The 18,233-nt window shown below is 33.5% G+C and overlaps 1 protein-coding gene across 3 annotated transcripts; it reads left to right on the forward strand.

The window, feature by feature from the left end:
• Positions 1 to 2,344: 2,344 nt before the first annotated feature.
• Positions 2,345 to 13,374, forward strand: LOC140811058 (hydroxyacylglutathione hydrolase 2, mitochondrial-like). 3 transcript variants are annotated; one of them, XM_073168931.1, is made up of 8 exons: positions 2,345 to 2,503; positions 3,189 to 3,368; positions 8,317 to 8,520; positions 9,696 to 9,819; positions 11,299 to 11,399; positions 12,049 to 12,123; positions 12,364 to 12,462; positions 12,874 to 13,369. In XM_073168931.1, exons 1-8 carry the CDS (start codon positions 2,447 to 2,449, stop codon positions 13,018 to 13,020), a joined length of 987 nt encoding a protein of 328 aa, XP_073025032.1. In that variant the 5' UTR covers positions 2,345 to 2,446; the 3' UTR covers positions 13,021 to 13,369. The 3 variants fall into 3 exon arrangements, with proteins under 3 accessions (XP_073025032.1, XP_073025033.1, XP_073025031.1); XM_073168932.1 differs by having other exon boundaries at positions 2,346 to 2,503; positions 3,186 to 3,368; positions 12,861 to 13,374; XM_073168930.1 differs by having other exon boundaries at positions 2,346 to 2,503; positions 3,186 to 3,368.
• The last annotated feature ends 4,859 nt before the right edge of the window (positions 13,375 to 18,233 follow it).

Below are 18,233 nucleotides of genomic sequence, written 5' to 3' on the forward strand. Positions count from 1 at the left end.
TTACGGCTCGAGCGTCGAGCCTTCTGGGGAAAAATACTCGGACAGAAAGAGTGGCGCTCGAGCTGTAAAATATTACCGCTCAGGCGCCGAGTCTTCTGGACTCCGTGACACGAAGCTTAAAACTCCTACTAAATCATATGAATCATGAACCAATCTATCGAGACTCATCCTAGGACGCTATGACAGGGATTCAACTCAAACAAAAGTCCCCAAAACGACAACGCACAACAACTACGCAACATAATCCCTAACATGAATTTTGACACCAAAATACTTCCTACGACTTCTAATGCAACCAAGTGCCTACCGACACAAGACTAAGCACCAAAATTTATCCCAATGTCATACTCACAATACCCAAACGCAACAGCGATCCACCAACGGTTCCCAACGAAGCCTGCAACTCAAAACCTTCAAGAACACGTCAATAACATATTTTCAGAAAACGCAGTTTGAGCAGTCCCACAAAAATCACCATAATTCACTCAATATTTATCCAAATACTTTGAATTTTATATCAAATCGAAGGTATCGAAAAGTTCTACGATTTCATGTTGAAAGTTTTCTCAAAATCGTGACCAAAAAATCTCAGTTTTTAAAAGAACAGTAGAAACGAGATTTTCATATTCAGAAACGTTCAAAATGCGATCTAAACAATTATCGCTCAAACTTTACACTTCACACATGTATTTTTACGCATAAAAACAACGCAACAGATACTATGACATGATCGACGCAGGAAAAATAGAATATACATGCCTTTTGAAGATTTGAAATACTGAAACGACGATACCGAAGCGGGAAGGAAGCGAGGCTTGATCCGGGACGATCGTGGCACGATTAGCTTGAAATAAATTCGCCGAAAACTGCTGAAATTCTTTGAAGAGAGGGGCGGCTGCTGAGTTTCTCAAGAACCCTAGGTTTTGTTTTGTTTTTTTAAAATCTGAAATAAAATATGTAGGTGTGTGTTGTGTGTTTTGGTGTGTGTAAAAACGTGTAAGTGTGTGTGAGTGTGTGTAACGTGTGTGAGTGAGTAATTTAGGGAAAAATTGCTTAATTAAATAATTAATCAAGCTATTTAAAATGTTAACCCAATTAACAAGCTAATGAAAATGGTAAATTACTACCCGATTTAATAAAATCCTCTAATTTAAAATAAAATACACTATTGCTAACTTTAAAAAAAATCTTAAAATCACCTAATAATTAAATTAGGCTTTAAAATGCTAAAACTTAATAAATTATTTAAAATGCCCCAACCTCAACTTAAAATAAGATACCGCATTTAAAAATTGCCAAACTCGTCACCGGTCTCTATTCCTCGATTCTGCATCGAATAATCGCCTGAAACATGAAACTCGAAACACATTTTAACGTGCATCACATAAACATAAATAATTTAAAATAATGCATTTAAATAAATCATGCATGGCTAAAACTCATTTTAAATTTAAATAAATGCTTTAACAATTAGATAAATGCTTGGGATTTACGTGCACTGATTTTGGGTTCTACATGAGGATTCGTGAAGGATTAAGACCCACCCTTTACGGGATTAAGCCTTGTGAGAAACCAATACTGAATTTCCATAGGCCAAGGCCCAGCTGATGTCCCCAACAATTATAGGCAAAGGTAGATAAATAATTTTATCTTTCATAATTTATTTATGTGTGGTATTTCCTATATTACATTATGAATATAAAGTAACTAAGTTAATTATCTAGATAAATAAATTTTATATAAATTATATATATAAATAATAATTTAATGAATTTATAAATAGATATTTGATAAAAAAACAAAAAATGTCTAAAAACATTATTATAACATCTAACCAAGTTTTATTACTAATTATTCATATTTATACAAACTGAAAATGGCTATTATTTACCGATCATCTATACTATATTTTTAAGTTTGAAACCCTTGGAGTAATTATTTTAGAGGATATCAAAATATTTAATTTTTTAATTACTATTTTTACCCTACTAAAACCTTCTCAAGTCATCCATATTTTACATAAAAAAAATCCAAACAAAACTTCTCTTTTAAATCGAACAGTTCTTTTAAATTGAAAATAATTATGTGTTAATTGTTTATTATTATTTTATTAAATTAAAAATAATAATAACACATGCGTTGCATGTGTATCTTTTACTAGTTTATTATTATTATTATTATTATTATTATATATATATATATATATATATATATATATATATATATATATATAGAGTAGTGTGTGGAGTATCTTAATTATTAAATATTTGGGAAGAAATTTGAATGTTTATTAAAATTATCAAATATAATTTCGTTAATATTGTAAAGATAAATAGATTAGATAGTATGTGCGAGTAGCTCTTAAATTAATGAAGAGCCCAATACGTCGTGCTGATTGCTGCGTCTCCCCTCATCTCTGTAAATACGCGTTCGGTGGTAGCTGCAAATGGCATTCTGTAGAGCAGCAGCCCCTTCGTTCATGGCTTCCTTCCCTCGATCAGTGGTCTCTTCTCTTTTCCCCTGCGCCATATATCTCTCTCTGAAACTTTGTGTGTTTTCTATGCTGGGTTTGTTACTTTATGCAGTGAATATGATTCTTTAGCATAATCGGATAAACTGTGAGATTTGTTTTGATGGGATCCTTTACTTACCACTTTCTTGGCTTTCTGATATCTTGATTTGACCTTTTTTTCTCATTTAGAAGAGTATGATGCAATCTTGTAATGAACTCTGGTCGTGGATGTTTTCTTTGTTGGTTTTGGTGGAAGTGTTCTCAATTTTATGATTGTTTGATGCTTAAAATTTTTATAGTTTTTTTTTTTTTTTTAAGATGGTAACTGTTGCACTCTGCTTGTCTACAACCCATTCATGGCATATTTCTTTTGCACAGAAAGACTTAAATGCGTCATTATATTCCTTTATTTTTAAATATGTTCTCTCAATGATTTTGATTAAATTGAAGTCATGATATTCATAGATTTGTTGAATCTTCTTTTTATATTTGCGTAAGTCACCTACTTCCATGATTCAGGTAGGCAGAAAACTGGGCTGGTAATTGTGCTCTGGTTAAGAGATTACTTTTTAAAGTCAGGCTCATATTTGAGTTATTTCACCAGTTCATTGATATGTGGATGCTAGTGCATTTCATTTATATCTAACATTTTGATGGTGGTGATATTTTTAAGAAGGGTTCAGAGCTATGTGTATGGCCAGGAATGAGACACCTTTGTGTGAGAAAGAATCTTTTTTATGGGTTTATGAGGCTCTTTTCGATGCCATTCAAGACCTTGCGAGGTGTTAGCCGAAGTCTTGGAGGAGTTTCCAACTTTTGTAGCGTTAACACGTTATCAAGTTTGCAAATTGAAATGGTGAGCAATTTTAAGTTCCATAACTATCTAGTATCTTAGTTTTATCTTGTATTCTTGTCATGGAACTCCTTGAATTCTTGTTCTACGAGGTAAATACACTACTGGGCAGAAGTAATGCATTCTGTTAAATGATGAGTTCACGAAGATTGATGAACTAGAATAAAGGAAATCCACTTCACTGGTCATATTCAATTTATGGAAGTTTCCTGTGAGACGATTGAGTTTTTCGTTGTTTTTTGATCATTTAACTAGGCTTCTTATTACTTTCTTCATTGTAAAATGTTAAAGTGGCGATTTTTCTCACTCTACTGAATTGTTATCGTTGCTAATACAAAGCGTGATTTTCAGTTTGTTCCAGAATGGAGTTGTGAGTAATGGATATACTTATATAACTGTTTGTTGATTCATCTTATCTCGATGTTCGACTGGCCCTTGTAGTCTTACGATTTGTTTTTATTGAACCTCTGAATTAAAATCGATAGTGTTATGTTAATTTACCCTCAATACTTGTATAATATTATGTGCTAGCCCAGTAGATCTTGGGTTTTCAGGATTACTCAAATAAACAACATAAAACATTTTAGATTTTTGAATAAATTGTATAAACATTACAATAAATGCAGCCTAGTACCATGGTGCAGCCAAGTACCATGGAATTGCCAAAAATTACTTAACTGCTCACAGTAGGAAATAAAATTCTTTTAACAAATGAAATTGTGCTTTTACTTGTGATAACTGATAATTACATGAAAGGGTACGATTTCGCTGCTAAGCCAAAAAAATCTGATGATATTTTATATTTCATGCAATATCTGTAAGTACACTTGTGAAACTTTATAGTATAGGAGGCGAAAAGTACCTTGGTGGAAATCTTATCTAGTAATTCCATCATCTACCATTTCTGTGGACAATTTACTTTTTTCAGTTGCATCATCCTCTATTTCCCAAATAGAGTTGTATTTCCAATCTACCCAATTTTTGTGATTTTATAATCTTCAAGTTGCCATTTCTTCTGTGTCATGAGAATTTCTGAATATAAGCTCAAATTGGTCATAAGGATTAGAGGGAGTGATGTTTATTGCTTCATTATGCAGTGGTAGGGAGGGTTGCAGTTAAACTGTTTCTTATTTTAGACTGTCCAAAGATGCACCAAATGACCCACTTGTGATATGCATTATATTCCTCTGTCAAATATGCATTCAAGGTTAATAAAATAAATTTCGTTGCTTATTTTATGTAAATTTGAGAGGCGAAACTCACGTGTTTAAACTGCATCCAGATGATCTTCATGGTGAGTGATGTATTGGCTCGCTAGGCTTACTGCAAATGCTATGTCGGGTCGAGTATGTGAGAGGTAGATAAGTTTCCCAACAACACGTATATCTTCCTACATCCACTGGTTTACCTTAAAACATTTTTTGTTTGTTTCTCTACTCGATTGGTGTCTTACTTTGTTTACATCCCAACATGCTTGTCTCTTTTAAGTTCTAACAGGTCCAATGTGTATTTTCTTTGAGAAACTGAAATGCTTTCTTTTCTCCTAACAATCTCCATTCTCAAGATATATGTCAAAGTTCCAAGGTCTTTAACCTTGAACTCATTTGCCATCATATGCTTGACTTCTTCCATCTCTTGACTATCATCTTCAATTAAAATGATGTCATCCACATATACAATGATAGCAGTGATCTTTCCTTTCTCAGAGTGTTTAGTGAACAATGTATCGTTTCTTTGTCCCTGACAGTATCTAAAGTTCTTGATGACTTTGGAAAATCTATGAAACAATGCATGTGGAGACTTTTTCAGTCCATAAAGTGATTTTTTGAGTGTGAATACCATCTACTTTCCCAATATGTCTTCGAAGCCAAGTGGTTTCCTCCTCGAGATCACCATTAAGGAATGCATTTATGTCCACTTGTTGTAATGGCCAATCAAGATTAGCAGCTAAAAAATGAGAATTCTCACAGTATTGAGCCAAGCAACTGGTGCAAAGTTTCAGTGTAATCAATACCACAAGTTTGAGTGAAGCCTCTGGCAACCAAACATGCTTTGTGTCGTTCGATTGAGCTATCTGCCCTATATTTTACAGTGAATACTTATTTGCATCTCACTGTGTTTTTGCCATGTGGTAACTCTACCAAACTCCAGCTGTTGTTCTGTTTTAAAGCACGCATTTCCTCTAGCACTGCAGCTTTCCACTCAGGGATTTCTAGAGCTTCATGAACTAAGGATTTACAAGATCAAGAATGGTAACTGAATGAGGATTTACAGTTACTATTGGTTCGTCTTCTTGGCTGTGATTAGGAATCACAATGTCTTTAATAGCTTGAGGTATTCGTCTCAAGTAGACAAATCTGGTTGAGGTGTCACTTGTCAGGTCTCCCCCTGATTCAGATACTGGAGAGGTCGATTCAATTGTTCAGGGAATGATAGGGTTGGGACTGAGAGGATGTGATGTTTGGGCTAATAATGAGAGGAAGTGGTGTATCCCAACAAGCTTGTCTGGCCAAGTTCTCCTCCTGAAGCGTAGATGGGGAAAAATACGGAATATTATCAAAGAATGTGACATCACGGGAGACTAATGTTTTTTTTGTATGAGGACGATAACAACAATACACCTTCTGAGTAGGAGATTATCCATAAATAAAACTGATAACTGCCCTAGGATCAATTTTGCCTCGAAAATAGTCATGAACGTGCATAAAAGCAGTACAGCAAAAGGTCCTAAGCGGAAGGTTAGTGGAAGGACGAATGTGAGGGAAGATGGAAGTAAAGGTAGACATGGGTGTGCAGAAATTTAATGGACGACTGGATAGACAATATACTCTTTGCCATTGTCGGATCTAAGAGCATGTATATCGATATAAAATTGAGTCTTAATCATGTTGTGAAATTTTTTGAAATTAGTTGATGTATCAGATTTATGGTCGAGTAGGTAAATCTAAGTAACTCTTGTGTGATCGTCAATGAAAGTGAGAAACCATTTTTTACCAGTGCGACTGGGAATTTGTGATGGTCCCCAAATAGAACTATAAATGAGAGAAAATGCGGCAGATGGTTTATATTGCTTAGGTGCAAAAGTGACACGAGTATGCTTGGCAAGTTCACAAAATTCACGTATAAGTAAACTGAAATCTTTATTATTCTGAAATAATGAAGGAAACAACCGAGCTAAATAAGAAAAAATGTGGTGACCTAATCTAAAGTGATGTAACATAATTTCTTGAAAGTTTGAAACAAGGTTGGAATTAACTCTAGAAACCAGAGACTGTCGACTTGAAGACGAAGAATGCTTAAGAAAGTAAAGGCCATCGTGAAGTGTGGCGCATCCAATCATCCTCCCCAATAGTGGATCCTGAAATTGACACGAAGCAGGTCAAGAAATTAGCAACACTTACAGTCACGACTCAGTTTACTAACATAGATTAGGTTACAGCGCAAGGAGGGAACTTGAAAATCATTTTTAAGACAATTCCCTCAGAAACTTGGATATCACCATATCCAGCAACTCGAGTGAGGGAACCATTAGCAATCTTGACAGAAATCTGGTTAGGACATTGAGTATAAGAGCAGAAAAGTTTGGAGTCTCCAGTCTTGTGATCAAAAGCTCCGGAATTGGCAATCCAAGATGGTGTAATGCAAGAATCGAAGACCGATTGGAGTGTTGCAGATTGGGTCGCATTGAGAGTTGTTTCATGCAGAAGCTTGCGGTATTGCTCAATCTGCTCTATCTGGTCCTTAGTGAAGGGAGCCAAAATGCTAGAGTTGATGGGCTGCTCTTGAACAGATGGAACCTGGAAACTTCGACCATTGGGCTTTTTCCTTGGCTGTCAATTTACCGGTTTACCAACAATTTCCCAACATTTGTCTTTCGTATGGCCTGGACGATGGCAATTATCACACCAAGGCCTTTTGCCAAGCCGTTGTCCCTGACTGGAAGGATTTCCTGAAGCCAAGGCAGAAATTTGAGGAGCCGAGATAGTAGTACGCGACTCAGTTCGCGGCGGACTTCTGCAAATGCATCATTTAGGGATGGGAAGGGATCCCGAGCAACAATCCTTCCTCTAACATCATCGAGTTCTTGGTTGAGGCCTGGTAGGAATTCGAACACCCTTTTTATCTCGAGGTACCCTTGTAGTTTCACACTGCAAGCAGCACTAGGAGAAGTATCTTCGAAGAATAAGTCCGGCTCTTTCCATAAATCCCGGAGATCAGTGAAGTACTGAGTGACAGTTTGTGAGCCTTGTTTCATCATGTCGTTCAATTTTGACCAAATTTTGAACATCTGAGAGGCATTCCCAATATCAGAGTACATCTTTCGAGCTGCATCCCAGACCTCTTTTGTTGTTGTGAACCACAAGTAGCGAAGACTGATGGAAGGTTCCATCGAGTTTACCAGCCATGCGAGGAGAACGGAATTTCTATCAGCCAAGTATTGTACCTGCGTCGGTTTTGGCTTGAGCAGAAAGCTCGCCCGTGATGAACCCTAATTTACCCCAGGCACGGATCACAATCTTGACCGATTGTGCCCACTGGAGATAATTGTGACCATTGAGACGATTAGTAGTGATCTGAATTGAAGAGAGGTCACCCATGCACAGAGAGGTGACGACCGGATTTTTTGTGGCAGTGGTGGAATCGCTGGACAAGGACTACTCGTGGACATGGCTCTCTAGAGATGAGTTGCTGTCACAGAAGAAGAAAAATTGAAAGGGAACCGTATGGCTGTGTGATACCACGTAAATTTGAGAGGAAAAACTCAAGTGTTTTATATCTCAAGACTAATTCACGTTATATAGATTACAAGTGATGTAACTACCCCCAAAAAATCAGAAAAAATACTATCTCATCTAATTTACAAGATTTAAACACAACAAATATTATCTTATATTTATCTTCATACTATCACATATATTTATCTGCATTTTACGTATTTCCTTTGTTGTAGGTGCCGTGCCTTCGAGATAACTATGCTTATCTTATACATGATGTGAATACTGGAACAGTTGGAGTGGTGGATCCTTCTGAAGTATTGCCAATAGTTGATGCATTGAACAGGAAGAACTGGAATTTGAACTACATATTGAATACTCATCACCATTTTGATCACACCGGTGGAAATTTGGACTTAAAAGAAAGATATGGTGCAAAGGTTCAGTTTATTCTATCTTTTGTTTCATATGACCTTCATGCGCATGAAAATTTCAATCATGCATTTTTTTGAATTTGTAGATATATAATGAATGCTATGTAAATAATCTTAATATTTTACTGAGATGCTATTGGTCCTAACATTACTCCTTTCTGAAACTATTTATTATTTTATAAAGAACCACTGCTGATTTTACAGCAATGCGAACAACAAACCTATCTTTGGTTGGTTGTGCCATGTACATGAAACTTGATTTGAAGTGTCCTAGTGACTCCACATCTCAAAGTTATTTCCCAATTCTAAAATTTATCACCAAGGTTACAACTTTTGCGATGTTTGACAAATTCTTTAAGTTTGGCCCTTTATGCCGATTGAAGCTTTCTGTTTACTGGTTTTTGGTGTGTGCTACCATCATGATAGGAGCATACTTTTACCAGTGCATTGGTGCTACACATGTGTTACTGGGCAACTAGAAGATGTTTAATATAACATTTTATCCATACAGAATTTGTGAATGTGTACTCTAATTGTGAGTGTATCCATAATTAGAAGGTTTGTTTGCAATGGTATAAATTTTTACTGAAGAATTGCTAATTTTCATGTGTCGCATGTGACCTTTGGGGACTCGAGATGCTTCAGAAATCTAGGAGTGCTATATGGAAGCAGGGAAATAATTTCCTGCAGTCTGAGTATCGTAGGTCATGTATGGGTGAGCATTTGGTTACTGACCGAACCGAATTGTAAAAACCGAATAAACTGAACTTTTTTCCTACTAAAACAAACAGAACAATATAAATCGGTAACTGAATTGATAGATTTTTCTAAAATAAATCAAAAAAATGGAACAAAATCTGGAAATAAATTTATCCTTGGGCCCAAGCCACGTTATTAAATATGTACTTGACTTGTGTATTACCATATTTCCTAATAATTGTGTGTATTGGAATTTGTGGTTCCTAGTCGATGTCGAGACTGGAGGATAAAACTAACTTTACTTGTCAGTCAAGCTATGTCGAGGATAAAACAAACTTTTCTTTTCTTCAGTCAAGCGTTGTGGAGGATAAAACTAAGTTTGCTTAACAGTCATTTGCTGTTGCTTTACCTTAGAATGTGCTTTTGTTTGCTACTTTGAGCATATCAATAATTAATCCCTATGTCTTGGTATATTCTTGTAGGTGATTGGATCTGCTTTAGACAAAGAAAGAATTCCTGGCATCGACATTGTTTTGAATGACAGAGACCAATGGATGTTCGCTGGCCATGAGGTGCTTGCAATGGAAACTCCTGGTCATACACGAGGTTGTTTTTGAACATTCAGTGATCTTTTTCTTTATCTGAAATTTATCTGATGAATTTAAATATTCTGTTTCTTTTGGCTTAAGTTGTTGGTTTCAATCGCACTAGCATTGCAAATTTGTTAGATAAATACTTAAATGCCCTTTTGTAGAAAACTAGTTCTAGAACTTAAAACACAAGAGAGGAGATGATACACAGAAACTAATTATATCATATTCTTCACGCAATACAAATGACATGTGGATTTATCAGATTATAAACTGTATGGACTTGGTCAATAATGTATTGACTTCCATGAATCCTCATATTTTGGTTGTGCTACTATGGTTCGGCAAGAGATACGAAGAAGCTTGTTCATACATTATTTAGATGTAATAATAATTGCTATGCACTTAAAATTAATTAGAAGAAAATATATCCAATAGTGGATGGTTCTTTTGCTGAAGGAATCAACTAGGCTCCTAGTGGTTGTGCAATAAAATTCTGAACAGGAGGACATTGGCTCAAGGAAACTACTTCAGTTTTGACTAAGAGCAGCAATTTTATTTAACAGGAAGTCATTGATAATGCAGAAAATGTTAATTTAGAGGATAGGACTTCCTCTAAAATTCTAAATATATATTTGATAATATTATTGTGACATATATAATATCACCAAGTTTTTGTAATAGCCGATTTAAGTTGTCATCCAATTAGTGATGAACTTAATGGAGACCTTTTGAGATCATTCATCATTGTATCAATTTGTCAATCCTTTGGTACTCATCTTTATGGAAAGTACTAGAAGCCAAAGTTTGGGTTCCATTACCTTGCAAAGAAATATGCATGCCCTTTTTCTTCAAAACTTCTTACAAAATTTTAACCCTGTATATGGAGAATGAAAAATACTAGTCGTCTTTGCCTTCATGTTTACTCTGTTATTTCATCTAGAAAAGCACAAAACTAGATTGAGTTTAATAATGAGCACACATGATCGTCATCTTTCTATTCAAAACAGAGACAAGGATTATATGTAAAATGAGGATCTGCTTAAGCATCTCATATAATGTTAGTTGTTGTTTTGTAATTTTGCTAGATTGGTTCTTGTCCAAGTGCAATTGAATCTTCATGATAGAATCCTGTAGTATGTGAAAAGTATAAACACCTGTAGTCATAATAAAAGAGGTATGAAAAGTTGCTGCAGAATTCTGTTTCTTCTGTCCTTTTCTAGAGTCCTGGTGGATTAAAATTGCCAAAAGTTTTCACACGTTCCACTGTCTATCATTCAAGTTTGCTTTTGACCACATGATTTTTTTTTTGCAGAGGGAACTTTCGTTGTTTCTGTACTCTATAAAGCATTTAATTTGTTCCAAATTGAATTGATTTATAAACAGTGTGGGTGTCATAATCACTATTTGGCTTGTTTTTCAAGTACAAGTATGCCGTAATAGTCTGCTTCTATCCAGTTGCCTCGTCTCTTACTCGTCTTTTTATTCCAATCAGGTCACATTAGTTTCTACTTTCCTGGATCAAAGTCAATATTCACAGGAGACACTTTGTTCAGTTTATCGTGTGGTAAACTTTTTGAGGGAACTCCTCAGCAGGTAAATCTTTGGTAAGTTATTATTATAATCATATCTTCAACCTGTGCTTTTCAATTGATTTCCATTGTTGATGTTTCTGCTCCTGCTTAGTTTGTATTCCATGTCTTTTGATTTTTGTGTTGATTATATGTCGTAGTAAATGTGGATTTGTTTGATTATTTATGACTAGTCATTTGATAAAATATGAGCGTTCTGGTAATTGATTCCTGTAGTGCTCCGGCAATGTGAGTGTATGGGGGTAAACCTATGGTGGGTTCTGTTGCTCCCATTCCTCATTTTGCCCATTGGCCTTTAACTCCATGATTTTACATATTTGAAATTTACTGGCACGCCTGCCCTTTCATTGTGTTTATGAACACCACTACCGTTATTTAATTGTCCTATGGAGAACCAATGTTTGGTTGCCATGAAGTGACATGGAAGTGACAATTGCTGCATGCACTTTTCTCCTCCATTTGTGAAGTATTGTTATGTCTGTGTCTGCAATGAAGCAAGGCTGTTTTAAGAAATATTACGGTGTTAACAAAAAAAAGTGACTCATTTTTTACAGTATTTCATGTTTCTTGTATCCTCATTCCTCCCTCCCGTTTTTTCCAACCCCCAGAAGTTGAATTTGAGACATGATTATGTTACCATTTATTTGCAACAGATGTTCTCTTCTCTGAGTAAAATTATGTCTTTACCAGATGATACAAACATTTACTGTGGTCACGAGTACACGTTGGTTAGTGAGATCATTTTCCTTTGTTCTTGTACAAACCACTCCCCCCCCGCCCCCCCCCCCCCCCCCCCCCCCCCCCCCCCCATGTCTTTAGCAGATGATACAAACATTTACTGTGGTCACGAGTACCCGTTGGTTAGTGAGATCATTTTCCTTTGTTCTTGTACAAATCCCCCACCCCCACCCCAACACCGCTAACCAAATAGACAAGTGACTGGCTATTATTATGTGGCTGTTCAACAGAGTAACTCCAAGTTTGCGCTATCAATAGAACCTGGAAATGAGGAGTTGCACTCTTATGCAGCCCATGTAACTCAACTCCGTAACAAGGGATTGCCAACGGTACTTTTGGCTCTTATATATTGTCTATGAAGCTTTTATTTCAACATATTTCCTGCTTGATCAAGGGAGGATTTATGACGTGTCCCAAATCTAGTTTTTTCATTTTCATGTGAATTAATAAGTGAATTTTAAATTGAATAGCTTTTTAGTTTCTATTCACTGTGGAATCATGCAAGTTTTTTTGGAATGAGAAGATAGAAATTTGCTACCATTTTCTTGAAAAGAGGTAGTAAATGACTTTTTCTTAAACTGATCCCCGTGCTGATACATTTCTAAATTTTGTCTCTCCCAAGTTATAATATCTGTGTTTTCCTCCTTCAGTAATGTCTCTCGGTGTTTGAATTGGTTCTCTCACTCGACTTCTCTTCACGATGAATTTTTTATATTTCTTAATGTAGTTTATGTTCTCAGATCCCGACCTCTTTAAGAAAGGAGAAGTTATGCAATCCTTTTCTTCGAACGTCAAGCTTGGAAATTCGGAAGGCGCTGGATATTCCCGAGTCAGCCGATGATGCTGAGGTTTTAGGTGCTATCCGTCAGGCCAAGGACAACTTTTAAGTTGTGTCTGAATCAAATGATTTTGATATAAAGTATTTATAAGCTAATGAAATGTTTTTGAACAATCTAAAATGGAATCATTTGTAACATAATTTTAGTATCGTAATTTAACCAGCTGTTGCAGATGATGCAAAATCATGTGAAAGATTGCTCAAGTGAAGACGCATGATAATATAGGACCGTGTGACCGACCGCCCGTACATCTTATCGAAGTGAGATGGTGAATCTGATTAAGTGTGTTTCTTTCCTTTTTTTTGTTCCATTAAAACTTTGTGAAGGTAATGGCCTGATGGAAGGCTGGATTTTTCTACTTTGTAGTCAGTCTCTCAGTTCTCCTTTGTAGAATTAAAATTTTACGGGGAGTGTTTATTTCATCGGTAAATTTTAAAAAAATACAACTGCCAATCTTTCAATTAAGATTCAGTACCTGTACTTGACAAATTTATGCTTTTACTTTTAACTCCTCACAAAGCAAAAATTATATTTTTATTTTTTATTATTTAAATAAATATATTATTTTAGTTACAAAAATTACATGTATCTTTTTCATTTAAAATATAATTTTTTTAAAAAAAAATTCTCAATTATCATGGAATAAAAATAAATATTTATTTTGATATATAAAATACCTATTATAGGGTTTCAGATACTTAATTTCGCTCTTTGAATACTCCAAATATGTATAAAAATATTATATTTTGAGCATTCACCATAAATTCAGTCATTGTTAGTCTTTTAATGAACAATGCATTAGGATCACTTATTCATGTCATTTTATTTTTTAAAAAAAACATAGGTCATAACTCATCTTCAAATAAAATTAAGTATTTATTTTGACTTACAAAATACCTATTTTGGAGTTTCACATGCTTGATTTGACTATTTGAATACTTAAAATGTGTAAGAAAATACTGGATCTTCGAGCTATCACAATAAATTCAATAATTGTTGGTCTTTTCATTGAAAATGCATTAAGATTATTTATTCATGTCATCTAATTTTTTGAAAAAATATAGTTTCTCACTCGTTGTTGAATTAGAAAATGTACTTATTTTGATCGATAAAATACTTATTTTGGGGTTCCAACTATTTGATTTGGCTATTTGAATACTTCAAATGCGTAAGAAAATACTTAAGTTTCAAGTAATATTAAGTGACTTTTGATGGTGTTATTTGTGAAGTTAAAATGTGATACTTAAATTAGTACAAAGAGTATCTAATTAGAATCTATAAATACATGATTTTATTACGTAAATACTCATATACACTTATTTGAGGATGCCAAATATAATTTGAAGTTAATATTAATTGACACCGATGATGATATTCGTGAAGTAAAAATGTGATACTTAAATTAATACAAATTATACATAATTCGAGTCCACAAATACTTGAATTTACTGTTTAAATACTCAAATTCAATTGAGTATGTAAAAATATATAGTTTGAAAATAATATTGAATGTTCTTTGATGATAATATTTGTGAATAAAAAACGTGTTTCTTAAATTGGTACAAATAGTACCTAATTTAATTTCACATATACTTGATTGTACCTTTTTAATACTCAAATTTGATTATTTTGGGATATAAAAGAATATAGTTTCAAGTAATATTGAGTGACTTTTGATGTGTCATTTTTGAAATTAAAATGTGATACCTAAATTAGTACAAAAGTATCTAATTCGAGTCTACCAATACTTAATTTTACTACCTAAATGAGAAGTACTTAATTTGAGTTTGCAAATACTTGATTTCGTAAATGAGATACTCATAATATGTATTAAAATACCGGATATTCGAATAAGCAACGTAAGTTCACCAAGTGTTGGTATTTTTATGGAATATACATTTGGATGACATAGTCATTTCATTTAATATTTTTTTAAAAAACAAATTATCAACTAAGCATGAAAATTTTAAAATATTTATTTTTACTTGAGAAGTACCTAATTTGAGTTTGCAAATACTTGATTTCGTAAATGAGATACTCACAATATGTATTAAAATACTGGATATTCGAATAAGCAACGTAAGTTCACCAAGTGTTGGTATTTTTATGGAATATACATTTGGATGAAATATTCATTTCATTTAAAAAATATTTTGTAAAAGAAAAAAACAAATTCCCAACTAAGCATAGAAATTCTAAAGTACTTAATTTTATTTGACAAGTGCTTAATTTGAGATTAAAAATATTTGATTTAGTACATGAGATACTCATAATATGTAATAGAATACTAGATATTCAAAAATGCAACGTAAGCTCACCAAATATTTATCGTTCCTTGGAAGATGCATTTGGATGACATATTCATCTCATTTAATATTTTTTTTTGTAAAAACAAAAACAAATTCTCAACTAAGTATTGAAATTTTAAAATACTTAGTTTTATTTGAGAAATATATAATTTGAGTTTGCAAATACTTGATATCTTGAACAAGATACTCACAATATGTATTAAAATACTGGATATTCGAATAGGCAACGTAAGATCATCAAATGTTGATCTTTCTATGGAAGATGCATTGATACGAAGAGTATCTAAATTGGTGAAGTTAAAATATGATAGCTAAATTGTTACAAAGAGTATCTAATGTAAGTTCGCAAATACTTGATTTTACTCCCTAAATACTTATATCCAACTATTTGAGGATGTCAAATTATATAGTTTGAAGTTAATATTGAGTGGTCTTTGATGATGACATTCGTGAAGTAAAAATGTAATACCTAAATTAATACAAATAATACTTTGTACGAGTCTACAAATACTTGATTTTACTATTTAAATACTCAAATTTGATTATTTGATGATTTCAAAATATATAATTTGAAGTCAATATTGAGTGGCCTTTGATGATGAGATCCGTGAAATAAAAATGTGATACCTAAATTGTTATAACTATTACATAATTAGATTCTACTGATAATTGATTTTACCCTTTTGAAACTCTAATTTGATAATAAGTATAATGAAAGCATGTTGATACATATAATGAATGATTACCAATAAATATTATGAATGAATACTAATGAAGATGATATCAGATGAAGTATTGCCTTGTCATTTAATGAATACCAACAAGTATTGTGAATGAATATTAATGATATTATAAATTAATACTCATAAGTATAAAGAAAATAATAATAATAAGTATAATGAATAATTACCAATAAGTATTATGTCAAATAAGTATAATTTTCAAATAAGTCATTCAATGAATATGAAAAAGTATTGTAAATTAATATTGATGAGTATTTTATAAATAATTAATCTTATAATCGATAGCTATGCTTCAAGTGCAAACTTCAAGCTCATTTACGAACTATGTTCATAATGTATCTCTCAATTAGTCCATGATGAATAATGAACTATGTTTATTTATTTAAATGACATGAACAAGTATCCTAATGAATTTTTCATGGAAAGATTGCCCATTCGAATATCCAGTATTTTAATGCATATTGTGCGTATCTCATTTACGAAATCAAGTATTTGCAAACTTAAATTAGATACTTCTCAAGTAAAACCAAGTACTTTAAAATTTTCATGCTTATTTGATAATAGGATTTACCAAAAAAATATTAAATAAGATGAATATGTAATCAAAATACATCTTCCACGGAAAAACCAGTACTTGGTGAATTTACGTTGCATATTCGAATATCCAGTAGTCTATTACATATTATGAGTATCTCATGTACCAAATCAATATTTGCAATATGAAATTAGGTAATTCTCAAGTAAAATTAAGTATTTTCAAATATTCATGCTTATTTGAGAATTTGGTTTTTTTTTTTACAAAAAAATATTAAATGAGTTGATATGTTATCCAAATTCATCTTCCACAGAAATATCAACACTTTGTGAACTTACATTGCATATTCAAATATCCAATATTCTATTACATATTATAAGTATCTCATGTACCAAATCAAGTATTTGATATATGAAATTGTAACGCCCCCTAATTTTAAAAGCGCGGAAATATTTTTTTGGCGGAAATATTTTTTTTTTAAAATAAAAGCTCGCATTTTAGAAATAACATTTAAAAATGTCTTTAAGCATTTGACAATATAAATAGTGCGTAAGCATAAACGAGAAAAAATTGTGAAAATCATCAGCGTATCAAAACCAGCATATAAAAATGTTCATATCATCTCAAATCTCATAAAAACAAAATGCGGAAAACATGTGGTCCTCGGGTCGTATCACCCCACCAGGTCTGTCTACTCAGTGTTCAGCACCTCCAGTCCTCTCAATAACAAGCTCACCTGCATCACACACGCCTAGTGAGTCTAAAGACTCAACACACCTGTACCGTTAATAAAAGTACATATACGTAGCACACAGCAGTGAAAAATATCATACTCAACATATCTTTCATGAACTTAAAAGCATAACGTAAACGTGTCGTATAAAATCACGTCGTGTCAACTCATGTCATCTCATATCATCATATACATGTCAAAACAGCTCATCGTGTCATAAACTTAAACATTTTCTTTTACTTGAATTCAGTTCATTAGTTGTGACTTTCGTATCAGCTCTATTGTATCAGCTCTATCGATGGATCTATCTATAAAAACCGTGGTACCCTGCGACGGGGGACATCAGCGACAGCATTACCCGCCCACTGAGCCTGGGCCTCAGCTCATCATATCTCATGTCAATGGAAATACGATCGTCGGGCTCTTTCTGGGGCCTTATCCAGTAAACGGGCTCCCTCTGGGGTCTTTTCCCTCACGATGTCTCCAATTATATCATTGTATACATATATATCGTCAGTCACAACCAATTCACATCCTTCAAAAATATCATCATTTTCATCACTTAATAAAATATGCATACGCATAACTTTCTTTTAAACCAAGCATGCACCGTATTTATCATAATTGCGTAAAAATTGTAAACATGATTCATGAACATTTAAAATATCATGAATTTGTGCTCAGGGCGCTGCCAGGACAAAAATCTCACCCCGGGTGCAAAATGACTATTTTGCCTATGAAAACCCAAAAATTATCGTTTCACCCCTGGACCTCTAAAATTGACCCGAAACTTACCAAACTACTTAAAATATTCCAAAACATATTTATAAGCGTTCCTAGACGTAAACTCGAGCTCATATTACAACTTAACTGATTAGTTTTAAAACTTAGACCAAAGTCCCGTTTTTAACCCGAATCGACTCAAAACTTTACCCAAATTT

The sequence above is a fragment of the Primulina eburnea genome, chromosome 14 (assembly GCF_022965805.1).
Source record: "Primulina eburnea isolate SZY01 chromosome 14, ASM2296580v1, whole genome shotgun sequence".
In the NCBI taxonomy this organism is placed as follows: Eukaryota; Viridiplantae; Streptophyta; class Magnoliopsida; order Lamiales; family Gesneriaceae; genus Primulina; species Primulina eburnea.